The sequence below is a fragment of the Anser brachyrhynchus genome (genome assembly GCF_964034855.1).
Source record: "Anser brachyrhynchus genome assembly, chromosome: 7".
Classification (NCBI taxonomy): domain Eukaryota; kingdom Metazoa; phylum Chordata; class Aves; order Anseriformes; family Anatidae; genus Anser; species Anser brachyrhynchus.
Genome location: NC_137701.1, coordinates 15124580 through 15146419, shown reverse-complemented (window position 1 = coordinate 15146419; position 21840 = coordinate 15124580). Strand labels below are relative to the sequence as shown.

Below are 21840 nucleotides of genomic sequence, written 5' to 3'. Positions count from 1 at the left end.
AAAAGAAGTTGTTTATATAATTTTGTTTTCTAATTGCAAGTTAAATTGGTGTGATCGGAACTTATTTTTCTGTGTTGCCTCGCCTTGGCTTTTCTTTTACATTAATGATCTAACTTGTTGCAGTAGCCTGAATTAATCCCTGAATGATGCTGAAAGCAATCTTTAACCTGCAGCTTATGCTTGTGTTTGTAAAAATATGTGCAGGTAAAAACATGGTACAAAAATAATGACGTACCATTTTTAAAAGAAAATCTGAATAAAATGGTTCATATAAGAGGATTTCTGTCTGTCTGCATTCACATATAAATAACTCAAAAAAGCACTTTGAATTAGTGAAGAAAAGTTTTGTGAACTCTGCATCCTTATAATTTGTTGTTGCTGATTTAAATTAGTCATTTTAAAAAAGTTCAATTTCAGGCTTGATAATGAGGATTAAGTAATAATTCAGTAGGCTATTTCAAAATAAACCTTAGGCTTACTGAAACTGATTTAACATAACCATGAGTTTAACGTGAGTGTTGGCTTCCTTTCTCCTGTTCAGCTACTGATGAAGTTTCCTCCTCTGTCCCACAGGTCAAATTTAACATTCTAGATCTTAGCCTCGTACCATTAAAAGTGACTTTGTTTGAATGGTAGTGCAGGGACTCTCACTTCATGTTAAACTTTGGCCTGGGAACAAAAATGTTGTTTTAGCTTATGGAAGTGTGATTCATATCAATTAATCTGGGAAAGTGTCACATTTCCCAATCGTTTAAAGCAGGATTGAAATCTTTGACCTTATCAGAGGGTGGGTGTGGAAATAGGAGTAAAGCAATCACAAGGCACTGGAATTTTTATTACTTCTCAATTCCAGACTGATCAATTTACAAGGTGCCTGAAATCACAGGGGAATCATATTTACTACAAACTGGACTTTTTCCTGTCTGCATTGCTTTTCCTGTACCTGCTTTCCTCTAGCAGGTTATAACAGCTATATCTAACATCAATTTGATATACATAAATATCCTTGAGGAGAAAGCTGCTATTTTGTAGAAGGTCAGGTAGCTTAATTTATACTCAGACCTTTCCTAAGGGCAAGTACTTGAATTTGCACCAGCTAGAGAGAAAATACTAGCCCCTTGGAGGAGTAGGGATTCAAATAACCTAGGAAAACTTTTCTGTAAATGTATAGCTGTCCTGTGAAGTGGAAGGTTATGGGAGAGAGATTAAGCTCGTCTAACCAAATAAAGAAGATGTTTCAATAGATAACATCAGACACTGTTTTCTGCAAAGACAGACTTCACTGCATTTTGTCCAGTGTTCTGCAGTAACGTAGCAAACGTGCCATTTCTTGGACTGCATTTGGTTAAACCTCTTTCTTCTGCTTCTAATTGTTAGCAATAGTTATAGTTATACTGTTGCATAGTATAACTTGCATTTTTGAGATGCTTAATGCTGTGCATATTATTCTTTTTGAAATATTAACGTGTTCTTTAGCAGTGTCGGTGTTTGTTAGTGATAAGACTGTAGAAAACAGCATCATGAGCACACCTTTCTAAGCTGACAGTAGTCATGCATTTATTTTTGTCTCTTGCCTAATGACTGCCTTATCCCAACCATTTCTTTTACAGCTGGCTAAAGCTTAGCGTACCTTCTGGGCTCCAAATTGTGAACCGCCATTATTCATAGTTGAAATTGAAGTTTGTGCAAATACGAGCTAAATTGCAATCATTATATGTAGTAAAATAGATTGAAATATCTGTAAATCTCAAGTCTGTAGCTTGCTCTTTTAATCAGAGAACTTGTTAAATTCCCCCATGCTTTGATTTCTCTTTCTTAGATATTTCTGCCAGGAGTGAGGCTGTTCAGTGTTCAGTATTCCTGCTTCTAATTTGAAATGCTTGGTTTGAGGTATAAAATGAGCAAAATGATACATGTTGTCTTTAATATATGAGTGCAAGATAGTGATTTTCTCTTGCTTTTTATCAAGCCCTTCATAATCTTTTCTATGCTACTTGTATAGAGTAGTGTCGAAGAAAAGGCTACAGTATTGTCTGAGGTTATTCTACAAAAATACCCTCTGAAAGCTCTTCATTTGAAAATCACAAACTAAAAGATGTAATGACTTTCAAATTCCTTCTTCCTATATCATTTTCTGCATTGAATCGATTGATAATTGAGGAGCATCTGAATGTAAAAATGTGAGTGGAAAAAATCATGTACAGTTGTGCATACTACCATAAATAAATGAAACAACTTTAAACAAAATGGTTCACAAAGTGAACATGAATTAATTTTAGTCGGTATATGATGTTGCAACCCTGTGGGCAAGAACCATGTCTGTCCACCTGTTTTCTGATGTCTCTGTCGTACAAAGATGAGTAATAATGTTGAATGTTTTATATCTCATGTTTATTAAAAGAGAAGGTCATGATTTTCACTTTTTACACCAATTTATTTAGGGGCGAATTGTCTTTTTGCCAGCCCCTGCTCTGCAGGAGTGATTTAAGTTCAGCAGTATTTTAATTTGTATTAAAAGAAACCAACCAAACATATATGATCAGTGAATAGAAATTGTTTTGAACATATTGTGAACATATGTGTATCAAAGTATTTTAAACTTGCCCTGGTTACTTTAGAGAAGAGATAAACATAGGGCTGATGGTAAGGGCAAGCAAGATCAGTTAGGTTAGGGGTAGGGCTGAGGTTGGCAGGGCTAAGTTTGGTATCGGGAACGTTACCCAGGATGCGTCCCCAAAGCAGGACAGGACTTAGGCTGTAGCTGCTGCCTGAGACGGATCGTGTGCCGAGCTGTGCCACAAAGCAAGTCAGCCTTGGTGTTTTGTGAACAACCAGTGGTTTGCCCGCTAAAAGCACTCCCATGCCATCTTCAGTGTCCCAGTACCCAGAGGGTAGAAGCCTCGCTGAGCCTCAACCATTTTCTCTTCCTTAGTTTCACATGCAGCTCCATCCTGTGCAGCGCAGTAGGAAACAGGAATGTATGTGTTCAGGCCTCTTGTAAATACAGAGCCAGGCTATCACCTCTTACAGCTTGGTGTTTATGTTAGTTTCTTAGTCGCAGCATAATTTTTCCTTCATTTTTTCTTCACAACTGTTTTTTACTTCGCTGTATACAAAATATAAATATCAAATAAGTATAATTTATATAAAATTGTTCCTTTAAATATTATTGTTTGGGTATATTGCCGTATTTTCAATTTTCAAGAAGAATCGTTGTATAAAAAGTGAAATTAATGATAAATGTATACAATGTATGAAGTTTAGGGTGTCTTGGAATTGCATTTTCTTTCAAGTGATAACAGTTATGGTTCCTCTTCCGTTCCCCTCTCTACATGGGCCTTTGGGGTGGCTTGCATCCACAGTGGAAGCTTGTTTCCCTTTGATTTTTGTGACTGACATCTTGCTTTCACTGTGTTTCTTTCTGCTGGGCTATAAAAGAGAAGCCTGGAAATATCTGAAACTAATAACAGTAATAAAAGAACAGAATATAAAGTACATATTACATAAAGAAAAAAAAATCTTTGGTAGCCATGTTGACATTGAACAGAAAATTGAGGTGTATGTAATGCTTCCTTTCAGTTAAAGGACGATTGCTTAAGGATGTTATCTTGGAACCAGCAACTTGTTTTCAGCCAGTCACAGGCAGACGCTGACATCAGCTGTTGTTTTTTGAAATTCATAACAGATGCATAAAATATTGCACCATTTATAAACAAATAAATAAAGTGGAGGCTATCATGATGCTGTAGAAAGAAGTAAAATGAGGACTGAAGAAATTTAAAATCCATAAAAAGAAACATTTTTAAGCACAATGAACAATTAAAATACTCCTTGCCTAATGATATTTTTGCATTCAAAATCTGAGTAGGGCTAGATATTTACACACACATTCAGGCATGCACCACCTAGAAATGCCTGTTAGTAACTTCTAAAAGATGAGAGAGTTTTTTTTCTTGTTGTCTTTTTTTTGTTTTGATTTTTAGCCATGAGTAAAATACATATTTTCAGACTTACAGCTATCCTAAAGGTCTGCAGGAAAAGTCACCGCGGGGGGGAACTGGGAGGGAAATTTCCGTAGCTGAGAGTCTGTTTGGTATTTATTTGTTATGGAGTCTTGGGCATTCCTCTGTGCAGCATCCAGTAATAGATGCTGCCTCTGAAAGCATGGGGACTGACTGGTTAGCCTGCTTGTGGAAGCTCCTCAGCTCCTGTCTCTTTAGTTGCACACTAAGGTGTGACTGCTACAACCTTACGATGAAAGGAAAAGGGAATAAAAGATGAACTGGAAAAATATAAAGTTCCCCCTGAAAACCTTGGTGAATATGTCCAAGGATGTAAACTCCTTGACTAAATGTTCCCCTTCTTAATAAGACTGCATTGTTCCTACTGTCATCAATAAGAAAAAAGGTAATCATTTTTCACCTGGATTCAGATGCTTTTTTATGGGTGGATTTTGACAGTGAGAAACTTCCAGTGTTGCCATGTGCAACAGTACAAATTTCAGATTAAATGATTACTACTTTAGAAAAGGGCAACTAAATGCCTGATATTAATTTGTTAGTAAAGGATCTCAGTAGGGTTTTGAATAAATGAGGACACCTTTTAAATGGTAGAACACAGGAAGATCAGAGATGAAATTTCACTTTCTTTGTCAGTGAGGAATATTGTTAATCTTTGCCGTTTTATTCTGTCTTTTAAGGTAACTTAGTATTTGATGATAATCTCGGTGTCAGTGAACTGACCATAAGCCAATTCTTTTGGGGGCATTAGAAGAAAATTCAATTTTCCAAGGCAGTGTTGTTCTGAACTTACTTGGTAACTAAAGAGTGCTCCATTTAATTTTTTTCCTTTTTTAATAGCAAACTGAAAATACTACATGAAAGTCGTCATAAGTGTTCTCTTTACCAAAAAATGGGAAGTTATTGCTATTTATTGCTGAAATTAATTCCTTGGGGATGTTTTCATGTTAGGACAAAACGGCAAAATAAAGGCTGCTTATACAGAAGGAAACATACTTTGCCAGTAACTGTCAGTTTTCCATGCAATTGTCTAAGGCATGTGTTTGACAAAGAACCTGTTCTTCGTGACCCTGGCTGGATTAGGCAGTATGTGACCTGGTGCCTAAAATCTGTATCACAGTGTGCAGGTAGCAAAGGCCGAACAGACAGCTTCAGTGCTGATACGTGTCGCACGTGAGAGTGTCACTCCAACACCTTGGATGCTGGCTTGAATTTTCTTAGGATGGCTTTCATACATTAAGAGTAGTCTTCCAGTCTGAGCACTTGGCTCTATATAAGACACGCTCTAACCAGCATTCAACCCAGACTTTTTTTCTTTTTTTTTTCCCCAAGCAATGCAGTGTAAGGCCCTAATTTAATGTATACAGCTTATACTGGGACATGTATATAAACAACTTCAGTGCTGGCTTTTGACAAAGCAGTTTCAGGTAGCTGGATGGTTGCAGCAGCCTGGAAGTGAGCATTGGCTGCCAAACCTCCCTGAGCCACGAGCGCTGGCAGATCCCTGAGCCCTGCCGTCTGTGTCTGTGCAAAGCAGTGGCCTGTCACAGCGACAGCACTGTCTGCTTGTGGAGGTGAGGCTGTGCCCCTCACTTCCTCACATGCGCTGCAGTCTGCTGTCGCTGTGCCCCAGTTGATACCAGTCCTCACAGGCTCTGTGGGTGAGGCGCTGGGCACCAGCCTCAGCTTAGGCCTGCGACCCAACCTGGCTGAGGTTCCCCAGGCCGCTGCAGCCTGCCATGCTCGGCCTGCTTCACTGCTCTGCCCTGTCTGCTGCACACCACCACCCCTCAAAGCTGTTTTCTGCCTCAAAACAAGAAAGCATTTTCTCTGCTAATCAGAGTGGCTTTCAGTTGGCCACCTTTTACAGTGATTGTGCTTCCCTGGTCTGTTTTCACTTGTTCTCAGGCTAAGATAGGCACCACAGTGCCCAGTGCTGATGCACGCGTTTTTAGTGATACTAAGCGTCTGTATGTTGTATGCAAGTCATTGCTCTAACTCCATTTTAGCACTTACTAATTTGGCAGTAATGGTAATCTCCAGAATGGCAATTAGTGAACAGAAGAAGGTTGCTCTGTGTGACCTAGCAACCAGGCTTCCCTTAAACTTGTTTTCTCTTTTTTCCCTCTTCTTTTTTCAGCTACATATCAGTCTGCAGGGAATGGAAGTGTAAATTGCTTTACATAGACACTACTGATGATTCTCTATTTGGTGCCAGTTCGCAGCTTTTTTCCTTTTAAGAATTTGCTCATCACAGTGTTTTAGTTCAGAAATATCTGCACTCTAGGATTGCTAAAATCACAGCATAGTATTAACGTATCTGTCTGTCTTGTGATTCTTGAATCTCTTTGGGAGTGACAGTATTTAGACATCTATGTGAAGGTCTTCTCTTATATTGTCCTGTTGCTTATGTTAGTATGACTTTAAAAAGTTGAAAACAAAAGCATTTTATGCTCTCAAAGACAAGGCATTTTGCAAGGCAAAGTCTCTTCCTAGGTGTTTGTCACATTTACTGCTCTGCCATATAAAAACGAAGTAGGTGCTACAAAGGCTTTTAAACTATGCTTTAGTTGTGAATTTCTCCACTGCTTGGTATGCAAGTATTCTGTGAACTTTTTTTTTGGCGTGTTCTACTATCACTGTATTAATACTAATTAACAGTAATGCTGCCACAAAAAAAAAAAATCTAGTGTGGGAGAGTCAAGCATTCAAAGAGAGGAAAGGTTTGGGAAAATTGGGAAGGTACTAGTTCTTTCTTTTTTGCATGAAGTGCTTTCTTATGTCTATAAACAAGGAAAGAGGCAGCAACATCATTCGTGTTAAGCTGTACTTTTCTGGAAATGTTCTCTTCTTGAAAAACCTGCTGCGTGTATTGATAGCATAGCACCAGTTTCAGCTTGAAGAAAAAGGTTGGATGAAGCTATGAGAGAACTTAATATCTTCTCATCGGAGAAGCATGTTTGAAAATATCAGCCATTCAGACAACATGAGTCATTCTAAAAGCCAAAGCTTGTTTTGCAGTGGTGTTTATTTTTGTGGATATACTGATAATGTCCTCTGTGAGTCTGTTAGCAGTGTCCAGTTGTCAAGGTCTAAAGAAATAACCCCATCCTTACCATTGGTGCAGACTTGAAAGTATCACAGAGAGAGCCTGCTATTGCCCATCACTGTTGTCAGGTCTGTAAATCATGTGCTATTCTCTCCAAGTCTGAACGGGGATCTCTGCAGAACTAGGCTTACCTTGATGTTATTTTTAGAACAAATTACATTGATTGCACACTATTTCAAAGGCCCCAACTAATAAAATACACAATTAAATGTATCTGCCTCACTAGTTTAATTTCACAATGTGGTTTTAGGTATAAAAATTTAACTATTTATTTTCCAGACTCTTCCAGCAAGGATTTTGGTCCTACTCTGGGACTGAAGAAGTCCAGTTCTCTTGAGAGTCTTCAGACTGCTGTGGCTGAAGTTAGGAAGAATGAACTCCCTTTTCACAGACCCAGGCCTCATGTGGTCCGTGGTCGGGGGTGTAATGAGAGTTTCCGAGCCGCCATCGACAAGTCTTATGATGGACCGGAGGATATAGAAGAGGGTATGTTGCTACTGGTAGTCATTGAGGGAACCACCTTCATTTAGCATGACTGAGGGCCAACTCAATAAAGCATCTAAGCAAGCAATTTAATCCAATTGAATTTGATTAAATTTAACATGCTGCTTATGTCCCGCTGAAAGGGAGCTGTCTTTGTAGTACTCCATCCAACCTTGACTGGCTTCAGTGTAAAGTCTTCACTGATCTCCTTTGGGGCAGGGATGTGTTGGAGGAATTAGAACTCAATCCTTAAATAATTGTGTTTTTCAACATCAAGAAGCAGCTGCCTTCTTCAGATTACATTAAAAATTATCTTGCCTGTTTTACAGAGCTGTCTACAATTCCCCCTTCTCCAACTAGGAAATTATTTCCTTGTATAGACAAGGAAGAGCACCCTGCTGCTTATTCTGTCACCATGGGTTTATGGACCCCACTCTGGAAATAATATCTTCTTTAGCATGAAGCATAAACTGTGCTTGGATCCTGAGCCCTCAAAGAGAAACAATACAGCTCTTCTCCAACCAGGCAGAACAGTTTATGTATTTCTTTTTCAGCCATTACAGTGGAAAGATTCCAAAAAGTGAATGAAAATCATATTTTTTACGTAGGTTATTTGTTGAAGTGAGCCCATGATGAAATGTTTTTACCCCAGCATGCCAGTTTTCTTGAGCTGATGGACCAGCCAGGTTTCAAATAGAAGTGTTCTACCATGTCAGGATTTTCCTATCATGATTAATAACTAGAAAACAAGTAACTATAATAATTCTGTATTTAATTCACAATAGAACTTTGGTTGAATTCACTAGATATGTCTAGTCTGATTTCTAAATTATTCAATTAAATGCGTATGTGTTGTGAGTCATTTGAGCACCTTGTAGACACGGATGCTGTATTTCATGTGTTTACGTTGTGGTGGCCCCTAGCTATCCCCATTGCTTCTTTTTCATTTTGTGCAGATGGTTTTTCTGATAAGAGCTCTCACTCTGGTCAAGAAGCTCAGAACATGGAATCTGCCCCTCCAGGGAACCCTGAAATAGAAGATGTAGAAACCAAAGCAAAAAAAGACAAAAAAAATAGAGAGAAAGAAAAGAAAAAAGAGAAGGGCAAACCTAAAATCAAAGAGAAGAAACGGAAAGAAGAAAATGAAGATCCTGAAAAGAAAAAGAAGAAAGGCTTTGGTGTTATGTTGAGGTATGTCATTTTAAAAAGCAAATCAACCACCTTTGCTCATCGTAACATACGAAACAACTGGTGCTCTCATAAAATAGTGGAAAAATTATTTCACTTGGACTCAAAATAATGTTTATGTTATTTAAAAAGAAAGCAGTTTATACTTTTACACCAAACTTGTGGCTGAGGCAGAAGACATTTGGCAGACAAAATGTCTTTTTGTGCCTTTGAAATTCATTCCCATATGCCAGAAAAAAATCAAGGTTTCAGGCTAAAAACAAGCATGTGTGTGGGGTGGAGGTTTTGCGGGGAATATTTCTGAGTAATACATGACCCACTCCCACATTCAGACATTTGCCTCCTATTCCCTTGGTTATCTGGATTCTTCACAAGCTTTGGGGACAGCAGGATTGCTTGTGTTACTGTAAACAGTTTAGTGACATTTGTTGTTGCTGAAAAGTACTAGCTATGACAAAATCTTTGTTTCACAGCTTCAGCCATTGCCTGCAGTGGTCAAGAGTTCACTGTCCTCTCTTGGGACAACTGCTTGGCAAACAGTTGTTTGGATTTCTTCCAAAAAAATTTGGCTTTTGGGTGGTTTTGCATCTCTGGAATCATCAGAGACTAGACAATACTTATCTCAGCATTTCCTTACTGCTGCTGGAGACTTTGGTGATACAAGCAGTCTGGTTGCTATCACCCCTGCCTCTGGTACCTGTTTACTTTGCTGAGCATTAAAGTGTTTTAATTTAAGTAGATCTTTGCAATTAATGTAGAGTACGTGAATGAAATTTAATTATCTCATATATAAAGATGTTACTTGACTGTAGTTACTTCTGACACTAAACACTGTGTTAGCTTTAGGAGGCTATTAGCTTGATGGTTGGACTTACTGATCTTGAAGGTCTTTTCCAAGCTAGATGATTCTGTGATTGGCATTTGCTAGCATGCTGTATTGTAGACAAGCCAGGTGTATACAAAAGCCACAATCATTGCCTAGACAGAGGTGTATTTAACTAGTAGTCTGTGAAATTCTGCTGTGACATCATTCACTCTGCAATGATCTTCATTAGGACACTGATACATGAACTTGCATTGCAGCTCTCTATTAATATTTCCTCTGGTGTCAAATAGCTTATGTTTTATACTGTTATGGAAAATTTTAGCTGATTTGCTTCCATGTATCATCAATAGGAATCTTCAAATTGCCCTAGTGAGTGCTGAACACTGAAGAGAGGTTGTCAAAAATATACAGGCATGCTTATGTGCCAAGTTTGCATGATTCCAGCAGTTGTTAATGTTAGTAAGATAAAGGTGTATGGGTATACCACTCTGCATTCAAATGGAGCTCTTTAGGAATGCTTGAGAGGCACATACTCACACCTGTGCATTGCACGTGCATTTGTGTTCATACCGTTTAAAGAAATAGGGCTTAACACGGAACTGTAGTCAAAACACTGAATAATTAGGAGGGTGACTTGAGCAACTCTCTTTTTGTGTATGTTAAGCTTTGTCTATTTCCATTCTTCTTAACTCTTTGTAGCAAATAGGACTGGGGGAAGAGGAGAGTGACACAGAGGTCTGACAAAAGCATAAGTATTCTGGTTCATGTGTTGCTAGCAGAATTGATTAAATTTGAAGTACAAGGTCTTTCTTACAGGGGTGACCCAGAAAGAGCAGGGGATGGCATCAGAATCCAAGACAAGTGATTGTAGTTAAAATAAATAAATAAATCTGATAATGATCAATATGCAAAGCTAAGAACAATGGGTTACCATTCTTAGAGATTTACTTTTTCAGAACGTGTTTCATATTTTGGTGGTGTGCAAGCTTTATACATCTGTTCTTTTCATGTGTGTTTTTATTTCAATAGATAGTCTTCCCAGTAGACAGTGGTGGTTGTTAATATTTATCTGGATGGCAGCACATTTGAGAATTTCTGTCCATTGAAAATCTGTACAAAGCCACAAAGGTGGTGGGAACAGGTTATAGAGAACAGAGGAGTTGTTGTTTGTAAGAACTAACGGCTCAGCTGGGAGGTTTTGGGAGGTTCTCTGTCCTTGTCAGTGTTTCTTCCCAAAATTTTCAAAATTGTGTTTGAAAACAAATTCCTTCCTGAGAGGGTAGGAGTCCTAGGAACCCCTAGCCATGTTAAAAGTGAAAGAAGGGTAATGAGCTGTAAAGATGGAACAAGTGCAAACAGTATGGGTTTGCAAAAGAATTGGAGGGACCATATTGCCTACTCAAGTAGAACAAAACCAGACCAGTCTTTTTTTCAGGGAAAAACTGCTGTGGGTGATGTGAAAAGCAAAAACTGTGAATATGAATATTTTTTAAAGAAAGAATGGCAAAAGAATCAGGGAACTTAGAAGGGATTGAGTACTGACTAAATACTAGATTCAAGAAGTATTTTTCACACTAGAGTTTGCAATGATATGAAGAGTGAGGAGATTGTCAGGAGGACTAGGGAGGAGGAGACTGCAGTAAGAAGGTTTAAATGATCAAGTGTTTTAGCAGCACGGATGGAAAGAAACAGCCAGATTTTTTACAACATTGTGGAGATGAAACTGGCATGTTTTATTGGTAGAACATCTGTGGAAGGAAAAAAGGAGCTGCAGACGACAAAGTTGTGAACTTATGCAGCAGGCAAGGTGACTACTAATTCCTGGTAGTTTAAGAGAAAAGTAGAGAGAAGTATTTAGAAACAGAGATGAGCTCAGTTTTTGACATGCCGAGTTCAAATTGGAAGGGAAACCTGCCCTAGGAGGCACAGGAAATGTAAACATCATAAGGGAGCAGAAAGCTGAGTGGAGAAGGAAATCTGTAGTGTGCCTGTTGCAGATGCAGTAGTAGCTGTACTGTGGTTCCCCATGCGGGACACTTCACCAAAATGAGGAATAGGGAACCGAGCCCCTGCTATACTGACAGGAGAAAAGAAGTTACTGAAGCAGGTGGCAGAGGTGGAAAAAGGTTATATCTGACTGGGACAGTGCAATTCCACGAGTTTTTCAAGCTAGTCAAGTGACTGCAGCCGTGTAATTGATTGGTCTTACTGACAACTGAAGACCCACAGGGATGCATTTGTATTCCATGTAATTTCTGGACTGCGTTGCTCTGAACCGTGTCAGCTCTGCAGTGCCATGTAGTTCCACCTAAACAGGAAAACAAGCTTGCTGAACCCATGTCAGAATTGCACTGAAATACATAGGAAATGATCATCAGTGGGGGAAGCTCCTGGACCAGGACATAGAAAGTGTTCCTGAGATGTCACCAGAAAGCTCAGTGCTAATGAAGGCACATACACTTTCTGGCACTTTGGGCAGAATGACTGGCAGTCAGGTGTAAGAGACAAAGAAAAGTACAATTTGAGACTAAAAGTCGCACATGTATATGATGGAGGTTTTGTGCTATACTCACTGAGACATGTTTATAGCTGTAACATGTTTTATCTTGACAGTATATCCATGTGAATTGGCTTGTTTCTGCCTTTTAATCAATAACAAAGCAAATCAAGGTATTAAAACCAAACCCAAGTATTTATCTGTAGTACAAGAAAGTGCAAGTGTTGGACTTTAGTCTTTTTGCATCTGAGATTTTTTGAACATATTGGAATTGCTACTGCATTGGTTTTTTGCTTTTTTTTTTTTAATTTAACAACAGAAAATAGCAAAGCTGTTAGCAGTTGCTAACAGATTTCACTTAGTGCCTCATCTGTTGCTCAGCTGCTATTTACTTGTAGTTCCTGGTCTTTTTTTACACATACAAAAAAAAAAAAAGAGGAAAAAAAAAAGATTGCTTTCCTGCTAAGCTTTTCCTGGATTGAAGCTTTATTTAGATGACTGTGATTCAGGGAGACCATCAAGAAATCATGTGTTTATTTTTGTAATCCTTGTTTTTAAAAATGTCCTGTTTTCTGTAGTATGAACTGGAACTCCTGGCTGCCACATTTTAGCGACTGCTGCTCCTGGAGCAAAGTAGGTTGATATACTGGAGATCTGAAATGCAGATGACACTGATTATTACTGGTTAGTTAAGTTTCTATAATCCAAAGTGACTACATAGTGTTTGTGTTTTCTTGTTTGGTTGGTCCTGGTGCATATATTGCTTGCCTTAGGATTGGATCTGCGTATGTGCTGTTCAAAGAACAACAGAAGCTGACTTGATTAACTGTTTGTATGCAGCATCAGCTAAGCAAGCATTATTTTACTTTTTGATATTTTCTGGCACATTGCACCATCATAGCTCACTAAAACAACCCAATGCTAGACAACAGACGTCAAAGTAAATTGCTAATGTATATCAGGAAAACAACTACATTAAATACCATCGTTACTGGAGATGTGACTAAATCTACGCTGCAGTCTCAGGAAAAAGTCAGTCCCTAGCATCCATGATGAAACTTGGAACAAAAATAATATTCAATTCTATGCAGATGCATCACAGGAGCAAGGTTATGCAGTACTACATGAAGTTCTTGGTTCAGTCCCTTTCTTACATTGGACTGACTGATTCTTTCAGGGCACGGTGAGTCTTGAGGGGACTGCTGTAGCTCAGATGAGATTCTCTGTGCATCTTTTTGAAGGTGTTTTGTATTTTCATGAGCAACGCTATAGTGAAACGACATCTTTCGAGCCTTTGAATAAAGGGAGTCTGTAGTGTTGTTACTTTAGAGCTGTCAGAGGCCATGTAAGGTGGCTTTGTAAGCTGTTTGGAAGGGTTAATTAACCCCTTGGTGCAGGGCAGTAGAAATCCCTGATGCTGAGCACTAATGCAAAATGCATTATCAATTAGCACCAGGAATACAAAGCCAATCTAACCAAGAGATTTATCTAAAAATAAAAATATTATTCCTCAGTTGACTAGGTGATGAACACTGGATTTTAAATTTGTGATCTATAGTTATTGCCTTGCTTTGAAATCCTGTCAAAATATTCCTTTCTAACAAAGGTAGGCTTTGAGTTGCTTTCTAAATTAAGTTGGAGAAAGACCGAACCTTTAAATCACCAAGGGAATATGACCTCTGCTGTGTATTGCATTGCTGCTCCATATGCTAATCCCATTGCAGTTGTTACAGTCCTGGCATATAATAAACCTGACTCTATGGCTCTCTTACTACCTTTTCCAGATAACAATTGTAAAAATTCTGGGTAGCCCTTTCCACTTTATGAGTACGAAGTTAAGTTAGCTAACGGACTGTGGCCACACCAATGACATTTTAATGGTTAGCTCCCCGTAGGCAGAAGCCAGTATGTTGAAATCTTTTTTTTTTTCATTATTTTTATTTTTTAAAAAACACCCTATGAGCAAGTATTGGGGACTCAAAAGTAAAGAGTTTTGCCAAACTGGAGTGCAATGGAAGCACACCCTCTCAGTCTTTCTTTCTAGACGGGATTCAGGGAACAAAAAATTTTTGTTGGTTTAAGGCATTTCTTGTCAACTTGACTTCACTAGTTCACTGGTGAATGTTTTCAAAATTTGTATGGGTGAGAAAATGCATGGACCTCAAAACCAATGCACATCAACCACAGCTTGCATACGTGTGCACGTACGTGTGTACATGCAAGTGAAGAAAGTAGAAATATGTGTATATCAGTTGCATCTTGCTTTTTCTTCTTTAGATATTATACGCTTTCTCACATAACAGTTCATCTTAAATTATTTACCTTCCATTTCACAATATGCGCCATGAATATTTTATTTTTTGTCCCCTTAATTTGCCAACTTTCCTTTCAGCTAAGTGCGTTAGTGATTTTAATTTTTCATTCTAGTTGGAAGACAAAAATGACCCTTTTTTCATTATTACTATTATAGGCCTTGTGCTTGGAATGATACTTTTACAACCAGCACCATTGAGCCCGTAATGGTATTGCAGAGTAGATCGCATAATGTACAGATACTGCCTTCCATTAAGTATAGCACTATGACAGCTTATGGAGAAAATTATTTTCTGGTCTTTGTTGCCCTGAGAAGTTAAGCACTGGGGAGGAAAAGTTAACATTATAATTAATAAGAGCATACAATAATGATGCAATTTGATGGAGAGGGGTAGTGTGTGTTCTTCTGTGTGTGCGTGTGTGTACATGCTCCTATATATTTAAAAATATATTTATTTATATTTACACATATATATATTGAGCTGGAAATTAATATGGACATGGATAGACAGAAAAAAACACCACAAGACTAGATTAAATTATAATTAATTAGGGTAAAGTTATTTTAGATTTTTTTCTCAATAGTGAAACAATCCAAGATGGATCGTGCATGTGTATTAGACACACAGCATCAGTTAATGAGGCAAATTAGTTGTTGAGAGGCCTTGACTTCCTCATAAATATTCCCACTTTCCAAATATATAAATTGGTAAATAAAACTCCTGTTTCCTTTTAAGAACACAAGAGTATGAGTGAGATAAGATGCCTATTCGGTTTAATGTATCTCAAGTTCATCAAGTATTTTAAACTAAAAAAGGAGAAGGATCTTAATTTGTGTATCCCTTTTCCTTTCCTCCACTGTATTGATTCCTCCTTGGCTGCATTCATAGTCAGACTAAAATAGAGAAAATAAGGGGGTTTTGTACTAAAAATGATCACGTGGACTGCCTACTAAAGGCTTATTTGTTTAATTAAGCATCTGTTCTCTTCTTAATATGCATGCATAAATCTCATTAACATTAGATGTATGCAAGTGCAGTGAAGAAGAATAGACCCCTTACTCTCATTACTGAACTTGGATAACGAGATTTATATTTACTTAACAGATCAGAGCAGAAAGTTCCCTCTGACTATTTGAAAGGACTGGAAATTACAAACTGTTTACAAGGAGCATGCTTTTTGTGAAATAGTTGCATGTTCATTTCAAGTTAAAATATCATTATTCAAGCCATTACTAAGGGAAAAAAAAAAAAGCTGCATGCTTTGTCTGTAAGGATTAACTATGTGCACTAAATTCTGTGATGTGTCTAATTAAATGCATGCTAGCCTATTCGCTATTGACCTCTGGGCATGCCACACCTACTAAAATAAAAGTAAGCTCCTATTGGAAATACGAGTAGGTCCTTTCTGGAGGTGGCGTGTTTCTTCTAAGTGTCTGTCTCCTCTCTCCCAGGACACCACTCCTCAAGAGGGTGAAAAAAAAAAAAGTCCTAAAAAGCACAGTTATTTTTGATGTTATGCCCTCATCAACAACACTGTGGCAGTATGTTTATCCTTCATTCAGTATACGTGGCTGTTACCAATTTTAAAATCCATCTCTTGTCTGGGGATAAAACATGAATACCAGATTTTCCGTCTAAGTTACGGTACATTGGGTATTTCTGTATGTAGTACAGGTGCATTATGGTCAAAGATCCTAGAGGGTTTAAAGTCATGCTACCTGGGCTGCATTTTAACTAATAAATACATGTTTTGCTCAGGAATATTGTGTGAAGGGAATTCTGCCTTAAGACAAAAAAAAAAAAGCAGTTTTGCTGATTTTGTGGTGCAGTATTTCTTGTAACGTGAACTTGGTAATTTGGGGATCTGCGGTGGTGGGGAGACAACAATTAACAGAGAAATTACACAGAAGGGGGCTCCTGACAGATTCCTTAACTACAAAGTGCTGGCAGGTGCCAGTTTAATAGGTATTGCCATTAACAGCCATCTGTAGAGAAAATGAAATGTGCTCATCTCACTGAATTATGATTTATGCCAGACAAAGCAGTCAAACCAAAGTAATATTTATATTATAATTCAGAGTCATTGATTAAATGCACATGGCATCTCAAATCCAGTTGACATTTTAAGTTGAAATGATTGCAGACATGTAGCCATTTATTTAACTATTACTTTAAAAAATGTGTCTCTACTTGTTATTAATAGAAGAAAGTCAGACCTGGCCAATATTTCAATAGGCTGACCTTTTGTTTTGCTGACATATAAAAGGAACAAAGCTCCTTTTGGGGTAGTCACAATTTCAGAGAATATGAAGTATGCTAGGCTCAGAAAAAAATGACCCGTTTGAACCACTCTGCCTCTTTCCTCCCTCTTCTTTTCCACCCAGGATTTTTGAAAGAAAGTGGGCAAGAGATGGTTTAGGAAATAGGAAGCAGCCTGAGACTTTGTTTCAAGTGCCTGCTCTGCTACTGAGTTCCTTGGTGACACTGGTTACCTCGCTTAGCTGCTCTGGGCCTCAGTTATCCTTATACAAAGGTTATCCTTAATGCTTATTTAAAAATAAATAAAGCAAAAAACATTTCCCTGCTTGACATAAACATTTTTTTGGTTAATGTTTAAAAAGTACGTGATTTTAAAAACTATTTTAGCTATTTCTGTAAAAGTATAGCAGACAAATAGTTCTATTTTTAAGAAAATGAAAACTAAAAAATGTAAGCTTTTGCATGATTTTCTCTCACTTCTCCTCTGGTCACTAGGACAATTCCTTCGCTGAGGACTTTTTACTCTTTCCTTTTACTTTTTTTTTCCAGTGATTCCAATTTTTCTCGTTTGTTAATCTTGTACTGCCCAGTCTCTTACTTCCACAGGGCATCTCTCCATTCTCCTTTGACCTTTCCTCATTATTGCTTACAGTCCCATCAATTTTTAGCAAACTTTGGTCTCTTTTCTCTATGGAAAAAAATACGATGCAAGCCTAGACCAATTTGCAAGCTCAGCCTTCTGCTGTTGTGCTGTTGGAAGAACAGTTGACAGTACTGGGTAGCTCACCCTTCACCTTCCTTGCCACTGCTAGCACATCAGATGCTAAGCTGGGGTTTCCTCCTCCTCCTGCCTCCTAGCTGTAGATACTTCCACCTTCAGAAGTGCGGTTCAGAATACAACGGCTCAGAAATAAAGTTGACCCTTTATCTTTTATCCTGATTTTATGCCTTCTTGCTAGGAAAAATTGACTTGTCATTCCAAATGTAACACGGGCAAATTCATTTTTTTCTCTGCCAACCATCCCTCTTTATTTCCTTGCTCCATCATCACAGCAAGTGGCGGCACCTTCCCCCCTTCACAAAAGCCGCTACATGGGATGTCATCTTGCAGTGAACCTTAAACCCCCTCAATAAAGCCATATAAAATTTGCTCTCTTCTTACCCATCTCGCTGAAGACTTGACCACACAAAAGAAGCAGTGTAGCTTCTTCCCTTTCTGTTTGGACTCCTCCTATCAACCGGTTGCTTCCAGATTTTTTCAGTCTCTGTTGTGGATCAGGTTGCTGGGTCGTTGTTCTGACTGCTCTCGCCTGCCCCTGTCAGCACAGCATGAACTTCATCTCCTTCCCAGTTTGGTCTGTGTTAACAGACCAGTGTGGTAACATATTGCTTTGAGCAACTGTTAACACTTACCAGCCAGCTTGTCTCAGCAGCACAATTCCTACTGCAACGTACTGCAGTGTGTCTGTGCAGAGAGGAGTTTACATAGCCCTTCAACTTGCCTCAGATTTGTCCCTGCTGTAGAACTTTGACAGCGCGTGTGAATGTTGGCAGGCCTAAACGAGTGAGGAAGTAAGGCTTTCAGATCCCTTCCACCCCAGCTCCTGCTTTCTAGCTCCAGCCACCAGTAGGATGAAAGAAAAGCTCTTTCCAGCTTCCTGCTCTGCACCACGTTTGGTTGTCCCATTCCAACCCCACCCCGTTTTATAGGAATCTTTAAGGAAGCAAAAGCAAAGGTGTGGGATTGATCCTTACCCAGTGGTTCCTGCTCAATTCAGCTGCAGCGTTAACTCCGTCTTCTCACCGCTTCCATCCCCTGACGATGCTTTGTTTGTCCCCAGGTTTCTGTTCCTGTTACTTTTTCTTCCTCTCCCTACCTCGCGCTCCACCCTGGGCTCTCTCTTGTCCTTGCTCTTACCCTGCTTACGCAGAGCCACGACTGATAAGCCTAGCAGAGCTCGTTAGTACGGGCTCTGCTGCATGTGCTGCTTCTCCTCTGTACCTTGTCGTGAGGAGCAACTGCTGATTTCTCAGTGGTCGTGATGCTGCATGATGCTTGACATAGAAGTTAATGATGCTATTGAGTGCGCCCCTCACAGAAGTATTTACGTTCAAAGAACACTGCACTGCTTGCTTCCTTCATTCCGTTGAAACGACTTCTCTAAGGTCTTGGCTTGGGCCAGGCATGTTTGAGAGAATTTGCTCTTCCTCCTTAGAAGTCTTTGCAAAATTCTTCATTGTGAAAATCAAGATGTATTCTTCCTTTTCCCTTTCTGGTTTTGCAATTTTCCACTTTTGTCCCATTTCTTAATTTTTTTAATTGTTGGGAAGAATCAGTGACCAAAGAATAAAAAGGAACCTCAGCAAATATAAAATGTTAAACAAACGCTGACATGATGCAGGCTAGCACTGTGTGGGAGTGTGTGTATATATCTATATATATGAGAGACGAGATATATTGCTGTGTAGCCACAAGTTTAGAACCAAAAAATAAAAATAATCGTCTTATAAGTTGACTCCCAAGGCAAAAAATCGTCTGTCTCTGTGTGTATATGTAGTACAAGATAAACAGATCACTAAGTATTTACAATAGTTCCTCAGCATTTAACTTAGTATTAGGTTTCAAGTAAGGAACTGGATGCCTGTGCCATTCATTCCCCCTTATTTAAAAGCAGTGAATACCTGGCCTCACACTAACCCTAGACTATCAGGTTGGGTGGTAATGTGCAAATAGAATTTTAAAGCTATTTTCTGGTGATAGAAGGCCAGAAGTGTTCTCTGTTATTTTCTTTCTAGCCAAAGAACCTCAGTGAGTAATGAGTCAGGCACTGCTCATTCTACCTCTGTCGACTTTTTGTTTGGCTTTTTATCCTCTAATGTGGAAATCTGTATTACAGTAGCTTAGTATAACAGACATCCTCATGTTCTGTTTTTAATTAAAATTAGATTGAGGAAATAAACAATTCAAAGAAGTTAGCTTTCTTTCTTTTTTTCCCCCCTCTAAGTATGTTTTCCATATCCTCTTCTGCATTTGGAGGTGCTTGTTTCCATTCTCGTGCTCCTGAATTGTTCAGCCTCCCCAACAGACAGTGAGGGAGGACTGTCAAAGAAGCTCATGTTCATTCATTTAGTCTCCTTAGTGACACACATTTTTAAATTATTGATTTTTGTCGGTTTGTGTTGATGCAGTCTGCACTATAATTCTTAACATAAGAGGTTTGTCAAAAGGTGAAGATTTTGCAAAACCAAAAATGCACTGCTCTTAAAAAAAAAACTTTCCATTTTGCAGCAGCAGATCATTTTTACTAGGACTAGAATATAAACAGCAGCATAACTTGAATGAAATTAATCTAAAGAAATCAGCAAATATTTCTTTCCTTTAAAAAGTCAAGTTATTATCATCTCTGAATACCTCAGCTCCATCTTTTTCTTGGTGAATTCCTATTTAGTCTGTTTTAGCGTGGTTGGCATGTTTTGCTTCCCAAACCACCATTCATCTGCAACAATGGAGGGTGCTCTAGGCAGGCTCAGGCAGAGCTCCAGGAGCTCAGGACTGAAGTGGTTTGGGAAGTAATGTAGAGAGATTGCTGTGTATAGTTCTGCTTTGAATTCTGTCTGCCAGTAGCAGTAGTGTTTTGTTCCTGCGTGGGAGATACATGCTAATTTCAGTAATTACAAAGTCGAAGTTGTATTTCTGCATCTGTAGTAAATGCTGTCAATGTTTTGTAAGACCACGATGAGACCTGTAAATCTTATGGTGCTAGTTCTCTGTAAGCTGCATAATTTGCCTGTGAAATATGTTATACCCAGTGAGTGGTGAAAACTGATTTGGCATGCAAGCTTACAAATTCTGAGTGGATAACTGGCGTTAGTCTCCAATGCTGTAATAAAGCGGATTTGGTTTTATTGCATCCTCCTACATGGAAAGTACTATTAAAAATCTGTGTGGTAGAGATATTTCAGTGTTTTACAAAGACTTGTATGTTTCTGCATGTTAGAGAGTAGGAAGGAAGCCACAATCCAACAAAGTGTGCTCTGTCATTCTAATTAGAAGCACAACAAGTTATAGGCAGTCTGAAGTATGCTAACAAAAATACTCTAATGGAAGTATATTCATTTAATTCATCCCTAACATTTATCCTGGCTTAAATATCAGATTCTTCTATCTTGTGGGGATATTCAGATTGGAGAGAGTGAGTTTAATCTTTTTTGGTTTTAGGCTACAGTTTAAAGAAATTGAAAGATGATGATCCTGTCATGGTGGGGAGAAAGATCACTACCAGCCTCGACCTGCTGTACAAAACTTACACTATAGCGTAAAGTGCTGTCCATGAGCTTGTATGCAATTGGAAGTGTAGCATAGAAAAAATGACCTGTCACTGGGGAAAATGAAATTTAAAAAAAAGTTCCCAACAATCCTAGAGTAGAAAATAATCTGAGAACTGAGATTTTGAATAACTAGTTATTTACCTGAGTGGTTTAATAACTTACTGAATCCTCAATCCAGCAGAGAGCAAAGCAATAAACTACAGTTGCAGTATATACTTTTCTGTCATCTTTGCTCTACATATTTACCTTTGCTATTTTAAACTGTTATTTGTATTCTTGTATTTTTATGGAACTGGTGGATTAGCACATAAATCTTTAAAAGTATTATATAATTAATTTCCAGAATATCAAGTAAACGCTGGGTTTCTTTCTTTGTCAGGCTATTTCTGTCTCTATAATGAGAACAGCAAAAAGTTAGAAGAGGAGGTGGTAGATTTACATGTGCAAGTACTATAAATACTCTGGGGACAGGAGCAAGGAGGTCCTTACAGCCTACATAAGTTAAAAGGAGCTTCTTTACAGAATAGTCTCATCACATCACTGTGCATCTTATGCATCTTTTCAAGGACACAGATGGACCCAAGCATGCTGAAACATCCCACATTTGGAGAAAAAGCATGTTTAACAGAGTATTGTATTCATGGCTTCATCAGATACCAAGACCATTTGTTGATCTTGCCTGTCAGTTTATTGTTTTTCTCAGTCTTTGTTTATTTTGTTTACATTGGCCATTCACTGAGTACCTTGGGACACAAATTACATATAATGGATCCAATTTACTGGTCAAATGTTAAGTCAGTCTCATGAGGCTGCTT

General features: G+C 38.5%; 1 protein-coding gene and 1 long non-coding RNA gene across 10 annotated transcripts in view; one reads left to right on the top strand and one right to left on the bottom strand.

The window, feature by feature from the left end:
* The window catches only part of PARD3B (par-3 family cell polarity regulator beta), a 538356-nt gene that overhangs the window by 390761 nt on the left and 125755 nt on the right, over positions 1-21840 (top strand). For all 9 annotated transcript variants that reach the window (XM_080600336.1, XM_080600334.1, XM_080600332.1 and 6 more), the window contains 2 exons: positions 7408-7614; positions 8568-8802. In XM_080600336.1, coding sequence (XP_080456462.1) covers positions 7408-7614; positions 8568-8802 — 442 coding nt within the window. The remainder of the gene's footprint in view (positions 1-7407; positions 7615-8567; positions 8803-21840) is intronic.
* Positions 11013-21840, bottom strand: part of LOC308198310 — a 38045-nt gene continuing 27217 nt past the window's right edge. Inside the window, exons 1-2 of the long non-coding RNA XR_013953815.1 lie at positions 18110-21840; positions 11013-18012 (exon numbers count right to left, since the gene is read on the bottom strand). The exon at positions 18110-21840 is cut by the window's right edge and continues 27217 nt beyond it. This is a non-coding gene — a long non-coding RNA (uncharacterized lncRNA). The remainder of the gene's footprint in view (positions 18013-18109) is intronic.